The following is a 26,976-nucleotide window of genomic DNA, read 5'->3' as shown; positions in this document are numbered from 1 at the left end:
TAATAAATAAAGAGAACCTAGAGTAATATTAACCTTCTGTTGCTAATGTCTGGGGTTTTTTTTTTTTCATTTTTATTGGAGAATAAATCATATGGCTTTAATTCTTTTGAATTTTTGAAATTTGTTTTGTGATCTTATTTAAGTTTATTTAAGGACATTGCCTATCATGGTATATGTTCTGGGGACAATGGAAAATGATGTGTGAATTGCTGCTGTATATCTGTGAGTTGTTTGTATATTCTGGTGTTCAATGATGCTGAGTTATTCTGTACCATTTGGTTATCTAGTAGAGAGTATTAATTGTCGTACATTAGAACATAAAAATATTCTCTCTGAGGTAATTTTAACTTATTTCTGTGATTAAGTCAGCTGTGCCAAAGAGGAAGCAACAGAGACCTCACCAGGCTGCCGTGTTTACGCATGAAATCTGTGGGTCACACGCTCAACCATGCTGAAGGGATGTCTTCCTTCTGAAGCTCATTCAGAATTAAAGCCTGTTGAAATACACACTAATTTCCCCAAAATTATGTAAAATAGGTTATTGTTTTTTGAAAGGATTTTGGTGAATTAATTAATGCAACTGACCAGAGCATAAAGGCAAACACTCCCTACAAGTCAGTGCATACTCTTGGTTTGCATACTTTGCTTAGGTTCTATTTATTTAAAACAAGCCGAGCCTGCCTCTCTGGCTCTCTTTTTTTAAAGAATGACTTAAGGATGTTATCAGTAGCTGAGTAAAAGTTGGGGAAACTGGTTTTCTTCTCTCAATTCATGAAAAACCTGTAGCAACAAGAAATTGTTTTCAACGGTGTTTACAAAATATGTTAGTATTGCATAATATGTTGAAAATGTCAACTAGATGTAAATCGTATAAAAATTTCACAGATAAGAATGTCTTTTCTTGGCCAGGGCTTGTGCTAAGAATTTTTACCCTTAAAGATCCTTTGAACTCAAGAGTTTTCTCATGTTTTGTTAATATTCAGAGAGAAAAGTATTTTCCCAGGGTTCCACAGTAGAAGGTAAGACTGAAATGTGACCTTTCTCTTCGGTGCTGCACAAGCCAGCCTCACTCGTCTGTGCCACACTTCGCATTCTGAAGTCATAGACTGGCTAGCTGTTGTCAGGAGCTGTTCTGTACTATTTAGCAGCATCTCTGGCCCATTTCCCACTGAATGACTGTTCCGTGGCTATGCTTTTGACAATTAAAAATGTCTTTGAACACTGAAAATTACTTCGAGGGATTAAAAAAAAAAATCAGTCCGAGTCAAGAAGTACTCACTGCACCCAGGAGGTGGTTCCGTGGATGAAGTACTAGCTGTGCATGCTCAAGGGCCTGAGTTGAGTTCTCAGCGCCTGCAGAGCCACATGCGGTACCACACCGGTGCTCCTCAGCGGCCTGAGAAACAGAGCCGCAAAGACCAGCTGAGCTCTCTTACACAATAGTGGAAAATGAGAACAGGCATTTAAAGGAGTCCTCTGACGGTCTCACTCATACCATGGCATCCGTACAAATCAGCACACATCCATGCCATACATACATACTACGCATGCACTCACACAAAGATTTAAATAACAGAACTACTCGTCTATATTACCTTAGCTCTAAAGTGTAAACACAGACTATCCAGTAAACAGTGCATATAGATCACGCTCTTTATTAAGGATTACTAGAAGATAAATGAAGCCTAAGCTGAAGAGTTAAGTGCTTGTTGTAGGGCATGCACCATGCAGAGAAGAGAGGACATAAGGAAAGTAGCATCAAATATGGTGTAAATGGGAAAAAAAATGCAAATCAAGTACCTCAGCCGAACCCGTGTATGGCATTACAGTCGAGAGTTTGACAAGCAGTTGAGGAGAACTTACACTACATGAAAACGCATGCTGTTGTGTGTTCAGGGGCCTGATAGTATTAAATGCGTTAAGCTGAAACAGTACAGAGTCGCGGTCCAGGAAAATCGCAGGACTTTGGACAGAGTCAACCAGGAAATATCTGAAAAGGGAGAAAGCACTGCAGAAAGGAAGTCGGGGCCAGGCCTGTTAAGATTCAGTGGCAGAGAACCTTGGCAGATCTGGCCAAGGTATGCTGCAAAGATCATGCCACACCGCAGAGCTCACTCAACAGGTTTATTGGGAGAAGGAGGGTAGGCAGAGGCTGCCTCTGAGCAAGGGTGGAAGGGGAAATAGGGCGCAAAGAGACAGCTCTAGCTTTTTACAAGAGCAGTGCATGCACATAGTGAGAATATGCGACTTGTGCTAACAGTGGAAATGTGTTGTACTTTGGTGGCTGATGGCGATGTAGCCCTGCTGCTGCTAGGTTGCTGAAGGTGGGCTATGGGGTGGGGTTTTCCACCCAAGTGTAGTAGCACATGACTATAATTCCAGGCCTGAGAGGACTGCAAGTTCAAAGACAACCTAGATGTATAGCAAATTCTAGGCCTGATGTGGGAGTGTCATATATCAATCTGTTGATTTCATTGGTTAAGCAATAAAGAAACTGCTTGGCCCTCATAGGTTAAAACATAGGTGGGTGGAGTAGACAGAACAGAATGCTGGGAGAAAGAAGCTGAGTCAGGGAGTCGCCATGACTCTCCCACTCCAGGCAGATGCAGGTTAAGATCATTCCTGGTAAGCCAGCTCGTGCGCTACACAGATTATAAGAAATGGGCTAGTCCAGGTGCGAGAGTTAGCCGAGAAAAGGCTAGATATAATGGGCCAAGCGGTGTTTAAAAGAATACAGTTTCCGTGTAACTATTTAGGGTAAAGCTAGCTGTGCGGGCAGCCAGGTGCCGGGGACACAGCCCTCCGCTCATATTATTACAGAGTGGCGCCTGACGTGATGGACTAAATCCACTTAAAAACCTGAGAAGGCTTAAAAATAAGGGAGAGAGAGTTTAACACAGATTTTTGCTGTTTGTTGGTGGCGTGCTGTAGAGAGATTTCCTGATTCGGCAACAGCAGCAGAAAAAACGCTGTGTCATTTTAAAGCGCAGCTTCTTGGGGCTGTGCTGCCAGTGCAAACTCTGGCTTTAAAGCATTTCAATGGATTTTATGGGACTGGATGTTTGTGTTCCCACTTGGGATTGGAAGGAGAGTGCTCTGAGACCGTGCTGATGGCTCAGCGCTCCCCACCTGCACCTGGGCAGACTGCAGAATCAGGCTCAGGCAGGCAGCTCTGCGTGTCAGATTTGGCTGTAACCTGGATGAAAAGAATTTCTGTGCTGCACGTTCAGTCTCAGAATTAAAGTGCTGAGTGCCACTCCTACCTGGCGGCCCCAGAGCTAGCACAAAATTGTACATCCTCCATTTTGAAATTTTCCTGACTCAGCAGCAGGAAAAAACTGGCTGTTTTAAAATGCTGGCTTTCTGGGCTGTGCCGCCATTGCAATCTCTGTCTGGCTCCTGTGGGAGACAGAGCTTTTGAATGGAGCATTTGGAGTAAAGTGCTACGATTTGTTTGATGGCAACTAGACTGCTGTGTGCCTAAAAGGGGGACATTGCATGCGGCACCTCAGAGGCACAAGCAGCTCCGCCATGCTAGTGGTGCAATGTGCAAGGATCAGAGGCACGAGCGGCTCTGCCATGTTGGACTGGGCAGGGCCAGCAGGCAGTACCTGTTTTTAACCTAGGAATGTCACAGCTTAGATTCTTAAGAGCCTAGTGATTTAAAGGCGCAAATCAAAAGTGCTCCTGGATAGTAAAAAATTGCAGATTCACAATAGGACAGATTCATACCTAAAAGACCAACTGTTGGATGAATGTACATAGGCTTGAGAGAGAGAAGAAAAAAAATATAGAGAGAATAAAATTAATGGTTTTAAAAAAAAAGGTAAAGTCTTTAAAGAGACAGAGTACAGATAGTTAAGAGATTAAGAGAAATAAAGAAAAATAAGCCACGTAAAAATAGAAAATTCACAGAGAGTCTGGATTATGTACATTGTGTTTTCTTTAAAGTTTTTGACTGTGAAGGAGCTAATTACAGAGAGACATTTCATTATATGGACTGCCAAGTGTAACCAGAACGGATATCATGAGGGTATGACTTCAGAATTTGGGTCTAAGGATATGATGCTTTGTAGAGAGTCTTCTTTTGTTTTCACAGAGGATGAGACTCTATGGATTTCTTCTATCCCAGTTTGGTATGATAGACCACACCCTCCTGAAAGGATGATGTGAACACCCTCAAAAAATTACTTCACTCAACTGCCAACTGAGATGACCCTGGCACACAGGTTATACCATGAAAGACCTAATTAACGACACCCTCATTCAGCAGGAAGCAGTTTGGAGAGAAAAAACTGCGCCCATGTTCCCAAAATATTGTTTATAAATGTTTCTTTACATTTAAAGGGGGAAATGATAAAGGGTTTTGCATGACAATGAGACACGTCTGCTCCTGGCAGCACCAATCTACTTCAAGAGGAAGATGGGCATCGAAGAGGATCCTTATGGAGCTTGATAGCCATTTGGGCAAGAAACTGCTCTTGCCTGGACTGATGCATAAACTGGACAAAGAGAACCCGCAGAGAGAGGACTGCTGAACTTGCCTAAAGGTGGGACGGTCTTTTGGGGTTCATGACTCATGAAAGAGTCTGCGAGACATTCTGCAGGACACAGCAGATAGTGACTGAACTGTCTTTGAAATTTCCTGCTTCATAGAAATGTCTGCTGGATACTATGGGCCTGAAGGCTGAAGATGGTTGCCCCAACGGTACAGAGGAACTTTGGGTGACTGTCCAGGCAGCGAGATGTCTCTGTCATTTCTAGAGCTTTGGATTTCTTGTTTACTTAGGTAATATTATATCCTTCTGGAGTCTTTGATGGAGTTGAAGAATGAATTGATAGTTATAGTTTTCCTTAGTTATGATAAAAGATAAAATAGATATAAATATTGTAACTGTAATTCTTGCTTGATAACTGTTTTGCTATATGTAATTTTGCTATGTTAAAGTTAAAGCCTTCCTTTTTTTTTGTTTAAACAGAAAAAGGGGAAGTGATGTGGGAGTATCATATATCAATCTGTTGATTTCATTGGTTAAGCAATAAAGAAACTGCTTGGCCCTCATAGGTTAAAACATAGGTGGGTGGAGTAGACAGAACAGAATGCTGGGAGAAAAAAGCTGAGTCAGGGAGTCGCCATGATTCTCCCACTCCAGGCAGACGCAGGTTAAGATCATTCCTGGTAAGCCAGCTCGTGGGCTACACAGATTATAAGAAATGGGCTAGTCCAGGTGCGAGAGTTAGCCGAGAAAAGGCTAGATATAATGGGCCAAGCGGTGTTTAAAAGAATACAGTTTCCGTGTAATTATTTTGGGTAAAGCTAGCCGTGCGGGCAGCCGGGTGCCGGGGACGCAGCCCGCCGCTCATATTACTATATAGGCCAGCGAAAAGCACAGCAAGATTCTCTGGGAAAAAAAATGCATACCACTTATTGGAGAAGAGCCCACTGAGGGACTCTTCTATCGTGATCCTCCACTGTATTTAATGACGTAGTTGGGAGATAATTCAAATTCTTGTGAATTAAAATATAATAAGGTGAAATAGTACTGTGTTACTCTTCTCGTTGCTATGACAGGACGCCTGAGAGAAGCCATGCAGGAGGAGAGGAGTGTATTTTGGCTGCCCACATTCAAGAAGATCTACTTAAATTAAATTTTCCTGGAAATACCTTTTCAGACACGCCCAGAAATTTGTCTTCTACATAATTCTAAATCTTGATAATTCGACAGTTGAGATTAACTATTACAGTTACTTAGTAATTTTTTAAACTTTCTTTTTATTTATTCTTTGTGTCTTTCACATCATGCATCTCGGTCCCATTCATTTCCTATCCCTGTGTATCCATCCGCCCTCTGCCTTGCACCCCTCCCAGAATAAAATTTAAGAGAAAAATTAAAATTAAAAAAAAGGGAACAGGTCTCGTCATGGAAGCTGTGGTGTGACACAGACAGTCACACTACACCCTTCTGTCCAGACATCTTACCTTGCACGTGTGTACACTGTTCAAGTCCTCTGGCTTCTGCTACACTATTGGTGCTGGGCCTCACTAGGACTCCTCTTGGATATCCTGTTGTTGCCCTGTGTTGTGGAAAACCTGCAGTTTGGGGTAGACAACCCTGGTCCCTTCATGTACTCCTGCAGATCACCGTGGTTGTTGGGGTGGACCAACACATAACCCTGGTTGTGGACCTGGGTACTCGCAGGGCTGGTCACTCTGTCAACTCTCTCTTGTCCTCACCACCAGTATTAGTTCTGCATTGCTCTGGTGAGTTCGCCCTTTCAGCAATGAGCAAGAGGGGACAGTTTTCCTGGTTCCGTGTCCTCAGGGTTAAATCTCCCGCACTTACACCTTCAGGACCAGCTCTACTGTGTTGCCTGGGCAGGGAGTAGGGGCCACTCTGGAGTGCAGCAGCAGATGGGGAGCAGGGACAGCTCTCTGGTTCTTATAACCCCAGGGAAAGCTCTCCTACCTGCCTCAGGCTTTGGTGGGCAAGAATGGAGGGACAACATGCCTCTCGTGTCTTTCCACCACATGACAGTAATGGGGACAATTCTTCCATGCTTACAATATCGGGGCTGACTCATCAACAGCCCCAACCAACAGGATTGGATCTCTTGAGCTGCCCAGGTGAGGTGCAGGGCCTGCCCTCCTGAGTGTTGCAGCTGGTAGTGGGCAGGGGCTGCTCCCCCTCAGGACCAGCTCTCTCACTTAGTAATGTTTGAAAATCTCATTTTCTATACTTAAGAACATTGAATCGCCAGGCGGTGGTGGCACACCTCTTTAATCCCAGCACTCAGGAGGCAGAGGCAGGTGGATCTCTGTGAGTTCGAGGCCAACCTGTTCTACAAGAGCTAGTTCCAGGACATTCTCCAAAGCTACAGGAGAACACTATCTCGAAAAACCAAAAAGAAGAAGAAGAAGAAGAAGAAGAAGAAGAAGAAGAAGAAGAAGAAGAAGAAGAAGAAGATTGAATCACTAAGGTTATATAATTTCAAAACTGAAACATAACTTGAAAATTTATTTATTGTATTTCATTGCCTTTGTAGCAAACAGGAAGAATTAGAATCCTGTGAGACATTGGTTATGTGCCTTGAATATCTGTGAGTGATTCAACAACTCTTCTGCTTTCTATCATTTCTTTCCACTATAACTCACTGTAACTTAGTTTATTTCCATGCCATTTAAGGGTCATTAAGTTGTAATGCTTCCGCTGTGCTGAAAATAAATAACTTTTGAAAGAAATTATACTCAGCAGGATTCCCTGAAGAAAGCTAGACAGTGGGGTTCTAATGTCCATGTTGGGTAGAGCACTATGAGACAAAGGGGCACTACAGATATTTATAAACACCCAGATGCTGAGAATATATTCCCTTTACTTTACTTATTATTCTCCCTATTTTAGGTTCATATAGGAAATTTTTTGAAGTATAAACATTTAACTTTTTAAGTTCTTAATAAATATGTACTTCTCATAAAATAAAGTAGAACTTAAAATTAACATTTACCTAAAATTGATCATACAATTAATAACAGAATATTAGTATATTGTTAGTGGGAAGTAAACTACAAAATAAGAGAGAAAATACATTACAATAAGTTATAAAAAATACAAGAGTAGGATTATGAGACACACTAGTGGAGAAAACATCAAAATTTAAATTTTAGTTTCCCCCTACGGCCTATGACCTCTGTGTCTGCCATGGACTTTTTTTTTTTGAATGAATTTACAATACCAATGCCAGGTGTAGATTCCCTCTTTTGGAGTGGGTCTCTAATCTAAATAGAGAGCGGTTGGTTACCGTCAGATATCCCTGCCACTATTGCACAAGTGGGCACCTCCTGCCTGCAGGTTGGTATTGTAGTTCTTAGGGATCACAGCTAAGTAGGTAAATTGATGCCTCCCTTTCTTCTTCCCCAGCTGACCTCATAGCCCCTTCCTGCACTGTAACAGCTGGCTGGCAAAGAAGGGCTTCAAGCTTGGTTCTACCTCATTTTTCTATTTCATACAACTAGGGTAGGTGGTATATTCAGCTACTGGATCTTACCGTCTTGTCATTGTGGACAACCAAAAAACATGGCAAGAGCTTGTTTTGCTAGGGGGCCTTTCCTAACCAAGTCCTCATAAGGAAATGAAACATACCTGGCGCTGAGTTCTTTGTTTAATAACCCACAGCTTTTAGGAGGAGCTCTTATAAGCCATTCAGGGCATCTCCATTCCCCAACATTTTGTTTGTTTGTTTGTTTGTATATATGAATTTTTAGGTTGATTATAAGATAGTAGCTTCCATATAGTTTTTTTTATATATTGCCTTTTTTCTTTACTTATCCCCTAGTGTTTCCTATCCTGCCAGTTTCTTAAATTCTCCATTCCCAGGATTGCACCTCTCTACTTTCATATCACCTTTGCTTTAGTATCCCTTCTCCCTTAAAATATCCCTCTCCCCACAGCTTCTTTCTAGACTTCTGAGCTCTACAGGAACTCCACGCTGAAGACACAAAACCAGAGATTCAAATGCAGGGATACAAACAGCATGTGCTTTTCTGTGCCTGGGTCACCTCACTTAGTATAACTTTAACAGTTTCCTCTATTTTCCGGCCAATTCCATCTATTGTGTACATGTTACACCTTTTTTATTATCCACTCATCAGTTGTTGAACACCTAGACTGATCCATTTCCTGTTATTATGAATACAGTAGCCATAAATATGGATGAGCTAGTATTTCAATAGTAGGATATAAATGTCTTTGGATATATTACCAGAAGAGGAATAAACGTGTGGTAGTTCTGTTTTTAGCTTTTTGAGGAATTTCATAGATTTTCATATTGGCTACACGAGTTTGTCCTACAGTAACAGTGGATTTAATTCTGTTGTTTAGCTAAACTGACACAGAATCAAACCTCCTTCTAAACTCTCTCTCTCCCTTTCTCTCTCTCTTTCTCTCTCTCTCTCTCTCTCTCTCTCTCTCTCTCTCTCTCTCTCTGTGTGTGTGTGTGTTTAGGCACATAGATAATTACAATCTTAGTCAGAGAAACCTCTTTCCAGTGAACTGTGGAGATTACAGACTTAGGGTAACACAAGTAAAAGTTGAAGCGACAGTTGAGTGTTCAGCCCTAAACAAGGCATTTAATATCATCCCCTCCTAGGTTCTGGGGGCATTGCAGAAGAGGAGGTAGAAAGAATGTAAAGGCCAGAGAATAAGGGAAAGGGTTCCAAAAACACTGTATTGCCACATGCCAAATTCTGAACACAGCCATTATAATAACAACCGCTCAACAACTGCAGATGACTTCACTGGATCTGCACTGGAATGGGTGATGGCCACTCATTTCTGAACTGCCAGACTCACAGAGAGGGATAGCCTTTGCCTTTGGTTGTGTGCCCACTCGTGACCCCACCAGGCGGCTGTGATTAAACTAAGAGGGTCAGGAAACACAACCAAATCAAAGCCTTGCATCTGGGAAAGAGACAGGTAGGGGGAAATGAGGTTGATACAAGTAGCTGGAAGATAAGACCCAGCTTGCAAGAGAGTTACCAGAACACATTCCATGCTTGTATGAAATTGTCAAAGAACACAAAACCATTAAGTTTGGAGAGTCTTGATATTTTGCCAGGGGAAGCAGTATCTACACTGAAACCTCCCTGCTGAGTAGGAGTTTCATGGGGGGAAAGCAGGGCAAGCAAATGCCATGGGCAGGAACAGCTTTCTGCTTAAGAAACTGGCTGAAGGACGAGGTAGAAAGGCCAGATGATGCGGAGCTCTGTAGACGTGGCCAGCACAGAAGAGCCAGGCAGTGCACAAACTGGGGTTGAGGTGGGAAGAGACTGTGGGTTCTGCTAGGGGGATGAGACTGATTAAATTTTCTGCCTCTCTTTGTTTCCGTGTCTTCATTCATAAAACAAAGGCAGTAAATAAAGCTCTTCACAAGGGTTGTTTGCAAGTTTAGTGAGTTAAAACTTACAATTTGTTATTTTAGAGATTTGTTTTCAGAGCATATGAGATGCCTTTGCATGATATTAGTGATATCATTTTTTTTTTTTTTTTTTTGGTTTTTCGAGACAGGGTTTCTCTGTGGTTTTGGAGCCTGTCCTGGAACTAGCTCTTGTAGACCAGGCTGGTCTCGAACTCACAGAGATCCGCCTGCCTCTGCCTCCCGAGTGCTGGGATTAAAGGCGTGCGCCACCACCGCCCGGCTTAGTGATATCATTTTTAAAAGAGCACTATAGCTACTGCTTCTCCTTAACAACATTGGTGGAATGTGGGTGTTTGTCAGGCAATTTGAGTGGGTGGCCTTTTTGGGCTAGGATGTAAAGTCACATAGCCATCTGCACATCACTCTAATTTTACACGGGATAACCAACTGACCGGCGTTTAGCAACAATCTCTACTGTTAGGTATAAATTCAAATCCTGAAATGATTCTTTTTGATATGCAAACTGTCTTTGTTTCTATGTGATACCTATCCCACAGTGAGGTGACTATAAAGGCTTATCTGTAACTTGAAAAGAAGAAATTTATAATCACCTTCATCTGAACAGTTTCAGATGAAGCGTCAGAGCCGGGCTAGGCCAGTACTGAGGTTCTCCATCCAGCGTTTTGCAGCTTTATGAATTATATTGCTTTCATTCATATTATCAACTTGTGTCATATAGCTCAGTGGTTGTACTTCCTACACTTCAGTCGACATTTCCTCTGTATGCATATACTGGAATGATTTTATTTAATAAAAAAAGAACATCTCCTATGTGGATTTTAAATTTCCCTTATTAAATATTTATATTTTCAAAATGTCTTTATTTAATTGAGTGAGGTGCTTGGTGCCATTTCAAAATAACCTCAGGTGGTGGGTGTAATGACATATCAAGGATCTGACCTTTAGCATTTTAGGATTCTATTTGTCTGCATTTTCTTCTGCATTCATTTAGTCTTAATTTATATGCTCTTCCTCCATATCGCTTAATGAGTAGATGTATTTATTATAAGAATCATTAACCATAAAAATATATATCTGAATACATACCATCTGACTGCTGATTTTGCCTTCATTCATATTTCCACTGCGCGTCTGTATAAGGCTGACAGATATTTGCACAAACCTCATTCATTCTCATTAAGGACTTCGATAGGCCCTGGATCTCCTAAACTGGTGTCCACTCTCTTCTCACATCTTTGCAGTCAGCTTATTATACTTTTTATTTACCTAGAGATACTTTATTTTCTAGTTCTGTGCTATTCCTTTAAAAAGAAAATTGAATGTAATATTTACACTGACATAATTAAATTAACATTTTATAGCATCTTTCTGTGTGCTCTGATATCACAGATAACCAGTTGTCTGCATAGCTCTTGGCAAGTAACAGAGTTACAGAACAATGATCAATTATAATAATCTGTTATAAAAAAACCTATTTAGGTATTTCTGTATTGATTTTTAGAAGTGGGGATTCCAAATGAATATTTTTTATTAAAGAAATGATTGAACAGTCAGCCTAGATATTTATAATTGTAATTTTATGTTTTCTCAGTTTGCACAAATCATTATCTCAAGAAGAGAACTTGAAGGATCAGTTTAACCATGCCCTTAGTACCTATGAAGAAGCCTTGAAAAACAGAGAGAGCGTTGTTTCAATCACTCAACAGCAGAACGAAGAACTGGCCACCCAACTTGAGCAGGCTCTGACTCAGCAAGCAAACATGGAATTACAGCTTCAGTGTGCTCTTGAGGTCTCCCAAGCAGCCAATGAAAAAGTTCAGAAGTAAGTAAATAAAAGCATGAAACATTAAAAAAAATCAAAGCAAAACAACTTTCCTTTGGAAACCAAACAATATCTAGTTTTTGTTTGTAATACTTACTAATGCTTTAAGGCAAAAGTGAACAAAATGAACTTTCTAGGTTACATATCACATCCTTTTTGATATCAAAAAAATTGTTTTCTTGAGACTTACTGTTACTATAATATTGGGAAAAATTGTTTATAATAAGTGGGCTTGACCAATCAAGGGAGACCATGGTGCTTCAATCATCGCACACCCCACACTGAGAGGCAATGGTATTCGCAAAGACAGACATGTTGCCACGGGCTGTACTCACTGAGCCTCACTGTCATATTTATGGAGTTGAGATCTTCTGGGACCTTGGTCGCTGAGGCCTCTCACTGCACTGAACCCGTACAGAGAAATTAGTTTTCCTGTGTTGTTCTTTAAAAGTATTCAGTGCAGCCTTCAGAGTGCATAATTATATTTGTTTATTTTAATGGTTCTTTGCATTTTTATTAAAATTTAGCCAAAGCTGCATAATCAACTGGTCCTTAAGACGGTGCACAGAATGCTAACACTTCCCCAAGCAAAGACGTCCGTTATTAATTTATGGAACTTGAATCTTGTAGCAGCGCTTTCTGAGGAAGCTTTATGGACTAGGGCTTGTCAACCCATCCTTTTGTATAGTGGACAGCACACATCCTCACTCACAAATTTAATCACCTCTTGTTGCCGGCACAGCTTTTTCCCTTCATCTTGTTTGTTTCTTTATTTTCAATACTAAATCCTATGCACAAGTAGCAAGGCTTGTTACTTCCTTTAACTTCCTAGTTGAAATAAGTGGTCTCAATGATTTCCCCAGCATCTCTAAAACTATATTTAAATTGATAACCCAAACTCAAGTGAATCTGGGCAAAGCCATTCTGGAATGGTTTAGGGTTCCACACTTTAATCTTTGCTGACAGTGTGTCTTGAAGCTTTTAATTAAGTCCTGTGCATTTTCTGTATAAAAATTAGATTCAAATTCAATGAGTCATTATATATCTAGTTTTTTTCAAGTACATTAACAAGCTAAGAATGTTGTGATATATAAATGGGTAATATATTTTATTGTAAATCACAATCAGTAACTTGGACATTATGATATGATTTAATTCTGTCTGTACAGTCTACAGAGAATTATAAATTTAAATTTTTTAATGTGTAAGCACTTCTTTGTTATATGACTAAAATTCCCTAAAACATTGGTTTCTTGAGATCAGTTAGGTTTCAAAAAATGTTGGAAATGTCACCAGCTAACATGTTTAAAAAAAAAAAAGTTTTTTTTTTTTTGAATACCGGAAAGTGGGAAGATCATCATTGTTAGCTCATGTTATTAAACTGGGTAGTTGTAACTACTGAACAAAATTATGTCCTTTTTATTTTACACATTAACCACAAACACATAAAACCTTTATAATGGAATTCTACCAACCTGAGGATCATTTTAACATGATTTAACACTACAACATGACATTTTATAAGAGCTAACTATTGAAATTACTTCTCAAACCTTTTATTCTGAGTTCCAACAAGACCTATTTGAAGTATTGCGGGATTTCTTTTATATATTCTGTTTATTTTTATAGCTACAAATTAGGCAGTTTTTATCTTCATCATGGTTGCTTGAGCAGCAGTCTGTGCATTCTAGGGGGTTTTAGGAAGGTTCTCCTCTGAAAAGACCACAAATAGAACTGTATTAGATGGGCTTAGGATGCTCTATACAGTCTAGTTTTTCACTGAGGCAAATTCTTTGAAAATATCTAAATACATTTTACAGTATAAAATTTGAACAAAAAAAGTCTTTTTTCTGTTCACAACCAAATTTCTTGAGTATATGATCACTAATCATTGTTTATTTTTCAATACCTATATATGCTTCTGGAGTTCATTACATTCTTGGCAACTGGCTAAAACTGTTCTCTTTAAGATTAAAAGTAATTTTCTAATTCCACAGCCCACGGCACATATTTACCATATTCTTATTATAAACTGATGCACAACCACAATAAAAATAAAGATGTACACTCATGATTAGCAATAGAACATAGCAATTTCAACACTTACACTTTGCATTTAAAAATGTGTAAGTGTGCACTTGGAGTTTACTGTGAAGCGTCACGCTGATATTCACAGTGGCATGCCTTCTTCAGCAGTGTTGTAGGAACTAGATGGAATGAGACGTGCAGAACTGTTATGCAATCCTGTTCTGTGCTCCCTCCTCGTGTTGTCCCCTCTCTACTGCACTGTCTATCCATTCCTCAGAACGGTTCTGCCTTTTCAGGACTAGATGCCTTTGCAAATGTTGATCTCTCTTTGTGGAGCCCTTTGCCTTCCCTGCCAGCCTCAAGAACATTGTGCATCCTGTGAGAGTCAGTGCAGCGCTGAGCATAGGAAAATGTGGGCTCAGTGTTAAATCAAGTAGCTCTGGATTTCAATCCCTGATCCCTACTAATTGCTTAAGAGATTTACTTACTCCATAAGGAAAAGTTTCTAGATCAGGTTAGAAATAATACTGGTTTCATATAATGCCTTCTTATGAAGAAAAATTGTATAATTTATTATACAATTATAATATAAATGCCTAGTGCGGTGCCAGAATATTATAAAATGTTGTATTTTTAATAACAGCATATCCATTAATATAAGACCAATTCTACCACATTTTCTCCACAAAGTTGTCATTATTTCCTAAAAAGAAAAATGTATTCTCTGTTTTTCCATAGTATTTAGGGTTCTTTTTGATGTATTATGGAATCTTCTGGTCTACAATATGCCCAGATATAGTTACTGAACTATATATTTATATGCTTTTGTTTCTTTCCTGCTGGACTCTATATTGCTTGGTCGTATAAGTTCTTAGGACATATAAGCCCTAAAATTCTACATGATACTTCCTACCTATTGAATGTCAAATGAATATTAGGAAAACTTGTGTAAAAAACTTTGAGCTAGAAAAAAAAAAACATTCTGAGTGAGGTAACACAGACCCAGAAAGATGACCATGGTATGTACTCACTCGTAAGTGGATACTAGATTCAAAGCAAAGGATAATGAGCCTATAGTCCATGACCCTAGAGAAGCTAAGTAACAAGATTAACCTTAAGACTAACATATATAGATCCACCAGGGAAGGGGAAATAGACAAGATCGCCTGGCAAAATTGTGAGCATGGGGTAGGGGAGAAGGGAGGGTAGAACAGGAAGAGGATGGGAGAAGGGGAAGGGAAATGAAAACTTGAGGGAACAGGATAGTCCAGATGGAGGGACAGGGATGAGAGCAAGAAACAAGATATTTTGATTGAGGGAGCTATTATGTGGTTAGCAAGAAACTTGACATTAGAGAAATTCCCTGGAATCCACAAGGCTCACCCTAGCTAAGACATTAAGCAATAGAGGAGAGGGTGCCCAAACTGGGCTTGCCCTGAAGTCAGATTGATGAATATCTTAAATGTCACCATAGAATCTTCATCCAGAAACTGATGGAAACAGATGCAGAGACCACAGCAGAGCACTGGGCTGAGCTCCCAAAGTCCAGTTGAAGAGTGGGAGGAGTGAGAATATGAGCAAAGAAGTCAAGACCATGATGGGGACACCCACTGAAACAGTTTACCTGAGCTAATGGGAGCTCACCAACTCCAAACGGACAGGGAAGGAACCAGCATAGGACCAGACTAGACCCTCTAAATGTGGGGGACAGTTGTATGGCTGGGGCAGACTGCAGAGCCACTGGCAATAGCTCCAGGATTTATCCCTACTGCTTGTACTGGCTTTTTGGGAACCCATTCTCTTTGGATAGATCCCTTGCTCAGCCTAGATATAATAGGGAGGGTTTTGGTTCTTCCTCAAAGCAGTGTGCCTTACCCTCTCTGAGGAGTGGATGAGGTGAGGGAGGGAAGGTAGAGGGAGTGGGACGAGAGAAGAGAGTGGGAACTGGGATTGGTATGGAAAATGAAAGAACATAGTTTTCTTTTTAAAAAAAAGTAAATAAAAAATCTGCCATCACAATGAAGTGCTCGAAAACACAAATAAGACTATATTATTCATTCTTCAGGCGAGGGACATTTAGGTTGTTTCCAGGTTCTGGCTAAGGAAAATGTGGTACATTTACACAATGGAGTACTACACAGCAGAGAAAATAACAACATTTTGAAATTTGGCAGAGCTTGAAAATATCATATTGAGTGAGGTAACCCAGACCCAGAAAGACAATTATCAAATGTACCTATTCATAATTGGTTTTTAAACATAAAGCAAAGAAAACCAGCCTACAAATCATAACCCCAGAGAACCTAGACAACAATGAGAACCCTAGGAGAAACATACATGAATTTGATCTACATAGGAAGTAGTAAAAGAACAAGATCTCCAGAGTAAATTGGGGGCATGGGGAACATAGGAGAGGGTTAAAGGGGAAGGGAGAGGCAGGAAGGGGAGCAGAGAAAAATGTAGAGCTCAATAAAATCAGTAAAAATTGTTACTTTGACAAAAAGATATTATTTTTCCCTAGTAATCTCTCAAGTATCCTTCACTCCCTACAAGGTAAAGCACTAACACCTTAACATGACATATGAAGCCAAAAGTAGGCCTTCCCTCATTGTTCTAATACTCTTCCTGTGATAGGCGTTTTTAAGATTTCTCTTTCATGCTGGAGAGATGGCTCAGTGGCTAAGAACACTTTGTCTTGCAGAGGGACCGTAGTTCATTTGCCAGCACGCTCACAAGAGCTTTCAATCACCTGTAACTCTGTCCCAAGAGATCCAGCACACTCTTCTGACCTCTGCAGCAGCAGGTACATGCATTGTACATAGACATATGTGCAGGCCAAATGCTCAACACACGTAAGATGAATGAATTTTAAAAGAGGGTTTTTTTCTATTTAATCATTATATTCATGATTCTTTTATAGTTTATTCGTTTTAGTTGAGATATACATTTTTTAGCACTTCCCTTCCTTCCTCACCCTCCCTCCTGCCCCCCATGTCCCCAAATTAGTCAGGACATCTTGTTTTTTTTTCCTTCCTAAGCGGATCCACATATTTCTCTCTTAGTGTTTTCTTTGTTGTCTAGATTCTCTGAGGTTGTGGACTGTAGGCTGATTATCCTTTGCTTTATGTCTAAAAGCCACTTATGAGTGGGTACATATTATATGTCTTTCTGGGTCTGGGCTACCTCAAATAGGCTGGTTTTTCTAGTTCCTGCAAATTTCAGGATGTCGTTGTTTTTTACCACTGAGTAGTAATTCATTATAAAAATGTACACATTTTCCTTATCCATTCTTTAGTTGGGGGGCATCTAAGGTGTTTCCAGGTTCTGGTTATGAATAATGCTGCTATGAACATGGTTGAGCAAATGTCCTTGTGGTATGATTGAGCATCCTTTGGGTATATACCCAAAAGTGGTATTGCTGGATCTTGTAGTAGATTGATTTCCAATTTTCTGAGAAACTGCCATACTGATTTCCAAAGTGGCTGTACAAGTTTGCACTCCCACCAGCAATGGGGGAGTGTGCCTCTTACTTCATGTTCTCTCCAGCATAAATTGTCATCAGTGTTTTTGTGTATAAGATGGAATCTCAGAGTTGTTTTGCTTTGCATTTATTTCACTGATGGCTAAGGATGTTGAGCATTTTTTAAGTGTCTTTTGGCAATTTGAGATTTCTCTGTTGAGAGTTCTCTTTTTAAGTTTATACCCCATTTTTATTGGATTATTTGTTCTTTTGATGTCTAGATTTTTGAGTTCTTTGTGGGTTTTAGAGATTAGCCTTCTGTCCAATGTGGGGTTGGTGAAGATCCTTTCCCATTCTGTAGACTGTTATTTTGTCTTGTTGATTGTGTCCTTTGATTTACAGAAGCTTCTCAATCTCAGGATGTCCTATTTCTTAATTGTTGCTCTCAGTGTCTATGCTACTGGAGTTATATTTAGGAAGTGGTCTCCTGTGCCTATGTACTAAAGGCTGCTTCCCATTTTTTCTTCTATGAGATTCAGTGTGGTTGGTTTTATGTTGAGGTCTTTGATTCACTAGTCCTTGAAGTTCTATCTAGAGCAATAAGACAAAAAAAGGAGATTAAGAGGATACAAATTGGAAAAGAAGTCAAACTTTCTATATTTATTGATGTTATGTTAGTATACATAATTGACCTTAAAAATACCACCAGAGAGTCCTACAACTGATAAATGCCTTCAGTAATATGTCAGGATACAAGATTAACCCAAAAAATTCAGTAGCCCTACAATATACAGATGATGAACAGTCTGAGAAAGAAATCAGAGAAACATTACCCTTTACAATAGCCACAAATAACATTAAAATATCTTGGGGTAACTGTAAATTGAGACTGATTGTTTTCGAACTGCCCAGACCTAAATAATAATACAGAAACTACATTAATGACAACACTGTTTGGCCAATAGCTTAGATTTCTTATTAACCAACTCTTACATCTTAAATTAACCCATTTCTATTAATGTATGTATCATCACGAGACTGTGGCCTACTGGAAAGGTTCCACTGGCATCTTTCTTCTTTGACAGCTACCTGGCATATCTTTGACTCCACCTACTCTCTCTATACATCTCTTTTCGAATTTCACACTTTACTCTTCTAAGTCATTGGCCAAAACAGCTTTATTCATTATCCCATAAAAGCAACACATATACAGAAGGGCATCCCACATCAGGTAACTCTAACCAGACAGGTGAAAGACCTGTATGACAAAAACATTAAATCTTTGAAGAAGACAGAAGACGAAGAAAATGGAAAGATCTCACAGGCTCTTGGATAGGTAGGATTAACATAGTAAAATGACAGTCTTACCAAAGTCAACCTATAGATTCAAAGCAATATCCATGAAAATATCAACAAAATTCATCACAGACCTCAAAAGAAGAGTACTCAATTTTATATGGAAAAGAAAAAAAATACAAAAACCTAGGATACCCAAAACAATCCTCTAAAAGGAACTTATGGAGGCATAACAATTCCTGACTTCAAACTCTACCATAGAGCTACAGTAATGAAAACAATTTGGTATTGACATAAAAAACAGGCAGGTTTACCAACGGAATCGAATTGAAGGCCCAGATATCATCCCACACAACTATGAACACCTGATTTTTGACAAAGAAGCTAAAATTACAAAATGGAAAAAAGAAAGCATCTTCAACAAATGGTGCTGGCATAACTGGATGTTGACAGGTAGAAGAATGCAAATAGATCCATAGCTATCGCCATGCACAAAGCTCAAGTCCAAATATTCACCATTCTTAATCTGTGCATGTATTAGCAACCTTTAGTCATTCAGTGTTATAAATTTTGAATGTTTGTTGCACTCTATTCTCTCTGAAATTTCCCAAGACACAGACACCATTTTCATATGCCATCTCCAAAATCTTGCGCAGATGCTCCTGTAAGATAGGCATTCCACAGTGCTCACCAACAGGAGAGCCTAACAATTAACTAGAGAGAACAGTGAAATAAAGCCAATTGCTGTCCAGGTCAGGAGCACTTGGAGCACTTTCATGTGAACTCTGATCGATTTAGGCCCTAGATAGGAGTCTTCTCCCAGCCCAGTGCATTTCTAGAAAAAGGAGCCCTTTGTTGTCAATCCTCCACAACTCCCCAAGGAACTGGGACTTGATGACCAGATTATAATTCTTGTGCTAACCAACCATTTCTATCAAGTTTAATTACATTTAAGACCTAACACCATCATTAATAGTGATGTGAGGTCATCTAATATTGTTAAGTTTAAAATTTAAATTTTATATTTTATTTGTTTTCAGTTATAAATGTTTGATATTTTCTGAACTTTTTAAAGTTTAAAAGTATTTCTGGAAAGAAAAGTTGTATAAAATTACCGTACTTAATATGACTTAGAAATGCTTATAAAATAAAAATTAATGAATGCTAAACCTCTATGTTCAAAAATAGTTCTTGACCCAGTTGTCATAAGATCTAATATTTCAAAGGCAAGTAGATGGTCTGGTGGTTAAGAGCATTTTTCTGCTCATCCAGAGGGCCTGAGTTCAGACCCAGCACCTACGTTAGGCAGCTCACAGGCACCTGTGACTCCAGCAACATGAGATCTGACACTCTTCTAAACTTCACACACAGAGACATACATACATACACATACATAAACACAAATTTATTTTAAATATAAAATTTCAGTAATGAGAAGCCATTTCTTTGGGTGAAGCCCGCTATGTTTCTTTGAAATTTTGCTGAATATATGTACTTCGATTTGATGAATACCACACAGTGATTTAGCCTTTCGATTGTTTCTGTTAGGTAGGTGCTGCAGAGAGGAGGTTTGTAGAGGTATAGAGAGCTAAACAGCAGGTGAAGAGCACAGGAACTTTGTGATGAAAATATCTTTTAATAGTTTTTCTAAGGACGACCTCTAATCTCTGTTTACTATAGAGAAAATAGACATACCATTCTAAAAGACTCTTTTACGCTTGTGAGGATTTGAGACGCAGTGATGTTGTCTACAACACTTTATTTTCTGTCTGCAGACATATGCTTCTTGTAGCCCAAAGCGAAACTGCCAAAGGTTTTAATAAAATAAAATTTGCCCTATTTAGCCTACCCAAGCTGTATGCACTTAAGCGTGATGACAATCATGATACGGTGAAACAGCCTCTCGGAGTTCTGAATTTTTACATTTAAATAATTTTTGTCATAGATCGTCTGTCCTGTAAGCCAGATTTACAGCACTGCAATTCCGATTCCCTCGTGGGCTGTAACTATGTGACGAATAAGTCGGGCAAATGGATGTTAGACGTTTTCAAACACTTAAACGTATTTTCTAGAAAGTTAGCTTTTCAGAACCTTCTGTTCATTCTTTTCTTCAAAAAAAAAAAAAGAATCAGTTGCTTAAAATTTACATAATTTCTTCTCATTTAAAATTTTATAGGATTATCAAAATATCAAAGATTAGAATATAATATTTCAGTTGATAGATTTTTAACGTTGTCTTTGAGAACACCATACAGCCTTTCTCGAGTGATATTGACAGGAAAACAGAAAAGAAGCCATGCAAAGCTAACAAAGTCTTTCCTGCCCCTTAGCCAAATACTGATTTCTATGAAGAAGTTGATGTTACAAAGGAATTGTGAATTCTCAGCCTGGTTTCCCTGCTGATGAGGAAGAGCTGTGTGCACTTCTCTTCAAAGTGTCAGGGGAGTCACCATAGTGTCACACACGGGTTCTTAGCATAGAGCAAACATGCTTTCCACAAACTCGGCGGCCTAATCTGTTTGCAGGTTGAATTATAAAGCGGGATAGATGGCTCTGGTGCTGGGAAGGGGAGCCGAGCATTTCCACAGTTTCTTGATTTAAAACGAAAACCGGAAAAGGCCTACTATTTTCATCGGAAGACTTCACTACACGTTTCTGTTTTGCTACTTGCTCAAGAATCTGATTTGACCACAAGGAGAAATAGTTACGTAAAAATATTCTTAAGTAACTTAATGTGAAAAGTCTCTGAGAACATTTTCTTAATTCCATGGTCTCTTCAACACAGTGTTTCCTCGTCAAATTTACCTGTGATATTTTTCATATAAATTCTTGGTGGACTATTTTAATTCCATGGCAGCATTAGACAGATGTTAATATTATGAATGCTCACGAATTGAATCAAAGACTGCATTTTTATAAATTCTCAACTCATCATACGGTGTAAATTAGTATTTAAAATAATGTTTAAAGTTGCCTTTGATGCATCAGCACAAATAATAGACTAGAAGATGTTGGCTTTAAAGTAGCTCATCAAATGTGTTTAGTGTTTGGCATTTAGAACTTTTCTGGAAAGAACACCCGGCAGCGATCGTCTTTTCAAATGCTCACCCAGATCAGCCCCTTCTATGTCTGTACCACATTAGATTCATCTTTTCTGTCGTTCACATGTGGAAAATGAACTCAGATGAGTCCCAAGACACTGCGAGATGCTGAAGAGCATCCAGATACCCTGTCTCTCGTCTCAGACACATGATGCAGTCTTGTACATTGTGAGAGTCTGTGTTTGTGAAGTTTAAGCCTGTTCTTAAATTACCTGAGTACATATTTAACTTACCAAACCTATCAGTCTTGTTCTCTGTAAAGCAAGTATATGTTTTATTAAAATTACCAATTCCAGTATATATTTATCTACTCGAGTGCCTTCCTCACTCCAATACTCAATGTAAGTTTCTTTAGATCTATTTCATTGTGTGCAGAAATATACACAGTTCTCTACAGATGTTTAATTGAATTCATTTATTTTGTAAACTGAAGAGTCCGTCCACAGCTTAGTCTTTGGGGAAATCCCTGACTTTACCATGAAGAAGAAACATAATTTTAATTCTCTGGCTCTCTCCTTTATACTATGCTAGGATTAATGGGGGCTTACTAGGATTGGCTCCTAACCCAGAATTAGAGTCCAGTGGAAAAGAAAGTAAGAAAGGAGCTCAAAGAATCCAAGACCCTGTACTGTCCCGCCTAAGACAGACCCTAATAGTTAGCCCTCAGAAGGAGTGGAAACAGAAAAGAAAGCAGGAGCTAAAAAGCTAAATTGCGGCGCTGCTTCTGACATTTGATCTGCTTCTTCATTTCAGAAGCTGTGTTCCAGTGGTATGCAGAAATGGCTATTATAATTGAGCTAATATGCATTTCTGCAAGCTAAAATAGATAAACATGTTTTAGGAAAGCACAATAGAAAGGAATAAAAGAAAAAAGATCAAAAGTCAAAGATGAGACATATACAATGCACTCCTTCCTTCCTTCCTTCCTTCCTTTTCATTAATCCTAGTACCACAGTAATTTAAAAAGTCAGAGATAAGACTTGCACCTAGGGCAGTTACAAAATCTACTTAAATAATCACGTACATTTTGACTAGAAATTGATAGGCGGAAAAATAGGAGTTTTTATGTGACTTTTGCTTTAACGCATACATGTGAATGTAAGTTTTACCTAGCATCATTTTCTTTAATTCTGCTCTTAGGTGCGGTCAGGACCTTCCTACTGTTTAACTTTAAATGGGATGCACTACTTCTGCATGGTTCTATAAAATTACAAATCTTACTTGAGCATGGTTTAGTAACTGATATAAATAATATGTAAAAAGTGTTTTAAGTTTTCTATAAAAAGATTGCTTGATGAAGTTAATCGCTGGTAAAGGGAATGAAGCTGTTGTAGAAATTTGACCTTAATTTTACATCATTCCTGTTTGGATGGTGCTGTATTATATTTAATATGCTTGGTATAATGGATCATTATACTTATATTTCCTATAACTCTCAGAACTTCCACTTCCTTTGCTTTAAACACATAATTTGTATATATTATATATTAGTAGAATAGAGAATGCATGAAACTTTACATAAGTCAGCGTGTACTCTATGATAAAGCTGCATTGAAACTCTGATACCGAAACAATCGTTTAAAATGTCCACATGAACTTAGTTGAACCCACAGTTAAGTTTCACTTTCGTTCCAATTCCAACATTCAGTAGTTGACTACTGCTTCCTTTTGGGACAGAGATAGTCCCAATAAATCCATAGAAAGAAAAAAGTCTTTGCTTGCTTCAGTGTAACTTAGATGGTGAAGTCATGAGCACATTATATACCTAAACTTCATTCCTGATGCTTTACATTCAAAAAGAAAAGAACTCTAACAGTACTATATAGAATGCCAGCTGAATTTTATTTTTCTTTTCTTACATTGTTCTACATTTTTGACCACCAAGACATCTCTCCAACCCCAATTATTATACATTAAACTCAACAGAGGCAGATTTCCCATCTATTCTGAACTTAAGTAAAGTATAACGAATAATTTTTTATATTGCTTTATCAAATATTTCTGTATAACAGCTGACTGGAACTAAAATTTTAAGATTCAAAGAACTGCACAGAACTTAATAATATTTCAGAACCTAATAATTTAATTTTTGGTAGTTATACAAACTAGTAACATTCTATAGAACATTGTGATGTTTTACTTTCTCATTTGAAGTTTTCTGAAAGCGTGCATAAGCACATGTGATTTCTCTTTACATTATCTTATAAGATATATGAGAATAATATAACATTTAATTTTCCGCAATCTTCCTTAAGTTAATCTTCTTTCTAAACTGAGTTATGTGTTTTCACATTCGCCTTCCAAGTTCTCTATTCCTGACTCTCAGAGGGCCTAATCTTTCCCAGAGTGATGGGAGACGCGCAGTTCAAGAACAAGAATGAATCTCTGAATAATCACACCACAGTGTGAGGTGACCCTAAGACAGAGAGCTGACCAGATACACATATGGGTTTTAGGGAGACTTTCTGGTGCTCTTTTTTTAACACAGCTGTGAGAAGAATGTGGCTCAGACCCAACAGTCATTCTTGAGTAGAACTGGCAAGGGAAACCATGAGGAGAAGAGAATTTAACACATGGGCGTAAGAGAGTACGGTTTCATTGATGCGATCTGAGGGGAATGCCTAATGACTGCAGGAATCAAACTTGGCAATGAAAACACAAAGCTCTTTTCACTGATTCAAAGGCAGCCTCTAAAGCTGCAGATGGTTACCTCCAGCCGTGGCTATTCAGCGTGCGGTTTTATAAAATGGCACTTTGGTGAATACTAATAGATCAAAACAAAGATCTAATAACGTATAGATGCGGTGTTAAGTTTTAGATGAGTATACAGGTCAGTGTCTTAAAAAAGGATAAAAAGGAGTACCTATTCCATGTGGGTCGAATGTGTTTATTTTTCAAGTTCAAAAATAAATGTCATCTTTAACATACGGACTTGTGTAGTGTTGAGTAGTTTGCATTATGAAAATGAGACGAAATTGAGACTTATATTTATGCACATTGATCTCATGACTTCCGCTTAAGGATTCAGTTTACAATGCTGACTAAAGTCATCTGTTAATATTTTTAGGAAACACTTGGTAGATGGATATGTTGCCGTTTGACAGGGATGAAGCAGTACTGTTAAAACAGTAGGTTAAACGGTTTTATACACAAATAGAACTTTGTCTTACATTTTCAGGTAATATCAAAGAGACATTGTTTAGTACAGAAGAGGCCTTAAAACACTGACCCAGTCTTGAAATTGTATTTTGGCTTGTTTTCACTTGATATTATAAAACCTTAGAAATTGAGCATTTTTATATAATAAAGAAAATTTATCATATTTAAAAAATTTGTTACTTGCATTATATAATAGAGTCTCACTTTAAATTAAAATATGACCTATTTTTGTCAGGCATAGCTTTCTTACTAGATTTGATAGTTTATCATGTTCTTAAATTAAACCCAAACAATGAAAATATATATATCTAAAATAAGCTGAAAATAAAAAATATTTTCTTATTTCTCCTATTTGTGAATTAGTTATAACTGTCTGTATCACTAAATCTTTTATAGCAAGTTACAGGGTTATGTGATAAACTAGAGCTGCAAGTTAAAGGGAATGCAGCATCATATGTAATAGAATCCTCAGTGGATTCATGGACACTGACTTGCTCTCGGGCATGCTGTGAAACACAAATTAACACAGTGTTATCGCTCAGTGTTCTCATCTGGAAAATGGAGCTACTGAGTTGCTTGCTGTGCTTGTAAGCATAGCTGTAAGAATCAGATATCCATATTCATAGAAGTTTAATGAAGAAAACTGTGCTCTATAAATATAAGCCATTGAATGGCTTCAAACCATAATATAGATGCTAAATTTCAAGTTGATCTTTGGATCCATAAATCGTAATAATATAATAATGTCTTAGCCTTTCGAGAAGGAGATTGTTTTTAAGCATACATCTTAGAAACTGAAAGTTGAAAGTTATATATTTTTATATATTACTTGTGGGAATGCAAAACAGAAATCCAAAGAGGAGGATTTGACAGCAGGCAACATGTACACTTATCCTTTGAGGAAAATTAGGTTCAGAGCTCTATCATGAATATATGCCTCTATAAATATGAAATAACTCAAAAATTACTACCACTAATAGCAAGTGAAAACAACCCGAATAGTAGAGTAGCTTATAATATATACTCCTAGGAGAACACCATGCAACTATTAAAAGAATAAGAAGGGTGTCTATAAGCTGAGCTTGAGTAGTGTCCAAGACATATTGCTAACTTCAAAAACCAAATTGCTTACACTGGAATAATGAGAACAGGAGTGTTAACCAGAAACCAATGACAATATTGCCTCTCGTTTTAATGTTAGAACCATATCAGTGTTGTACATACTCAGAAACTAAATCACATCTGTAAGGAAAAAAGTCAAACCTAAAAATAAATTAAAAGTGATACACATATGTAACTATATTATCAAACTAATAAGATTCTTGTAAAGAGAAGGTAATTAGCTGAAGTATTTTTTATTCTTAATTTTTAGGATTTTGCATGTGCACATGATGAGGATGAACACAGATGTCATGGCACATATATGGAGATTAGAGAACAGATTTATGGATTCGCCGTCCTTCCACCTTTATGTGGGTTTTGGGTGTCAAACTCAGGTCACCAGGCATTGGCAGCAAACACCTCTCTCAGAGTCATCACCCCGTCTTGAAGAAGTTTCAGTCATCATACTCTGCATATCCTCAAGGGAATATATCCTGAGGTTCAAAGGAAATGAAAACAATCATATATTTTACACTCTTGTTCATAGTTGGTACTAACATTTTGAAACATTTTTATATTTTGAATTGATCAAGTAAGCAGTAAATAATAGTATCATTATTAGGTAGCAAGGTTTTAACTGTAAAAATAAGTAGCATTAAGAAAAAGATACTTCAACATTACATTTGAGTCAGAACTATCAATAAGAACTCATGATTTAAAATATTTTTCTAAGCTCTATACACTAAGATCCTTTACAAGCATAGGTGGATGATGGAGGAAGGTCATTGGCTAATAAAGGAACTGCCTTGGCCCATTTTATTGGTTAGAAGATAGGTGGGAGGAGTAAACAGAACAGAACGCTGGGAGGAAGAGGAAGTGAGCTCAGACTCCACAGCTCTCCTCTCGGGAGCAGACGCCTCAGAGAGACGCCATGCTCCCAGCTCCCAGGCAGAATGCACATGATGAAGCTCCGACCCAGGATGGACATAGGCTAGAATCTTCCCGGTAAGCGCACCTCAGGGCTCTACAGAGATGATTAGAAATGGGCTAAATTAATATGTGAGAATTAGCCTAGA

The 26,976-nt window shown here is 38.4% G+C and overlaps 1 protein-coding gene across 2 annotated transcripts in view; it reads left to right on the top strand.

Moving 5' to 3' along the window:
• Positions 1-26,976, top strand: part of Mipol1 (mirror-image polydactyly 1) — a 254,896-nt gene that overhangs the window by 209,596 nt on the left and 18,324 nt on the right. For both annotated transcript variants that reach the window (XM_041658524.1, XM_041658525.1), the window contains one exon: positions 11,525-11,755. In XM_041658524.1, coding sequence (XP_041514458.1) covers positions 11,525-11,755 — 231 coding nt within the window. The remainder of the gene's footprint in view (positions 1-11,524; positions 11,756-26,976) is intronic.

Source organism: Microtus oregoni, unplaced genomic scaffold (genome assembly GCF_018167655.1).
Source record: "Microtus oregoni isolate MIOR12 unplaced genomic scaffold, Mior012 000009F_ref0000495, whole genome shotgun sequence".
NCBI lineage: Eukaryota > Metazoa > Chordata > Mammalia > Rodentia > Cricetidae > Microtus > Microtus oregoni.
The sequence above is the reverse complement of the archived record's forward strand: the minus strand, read 5'-3'. Positions and strand labels throughout refer to the sequence as shown.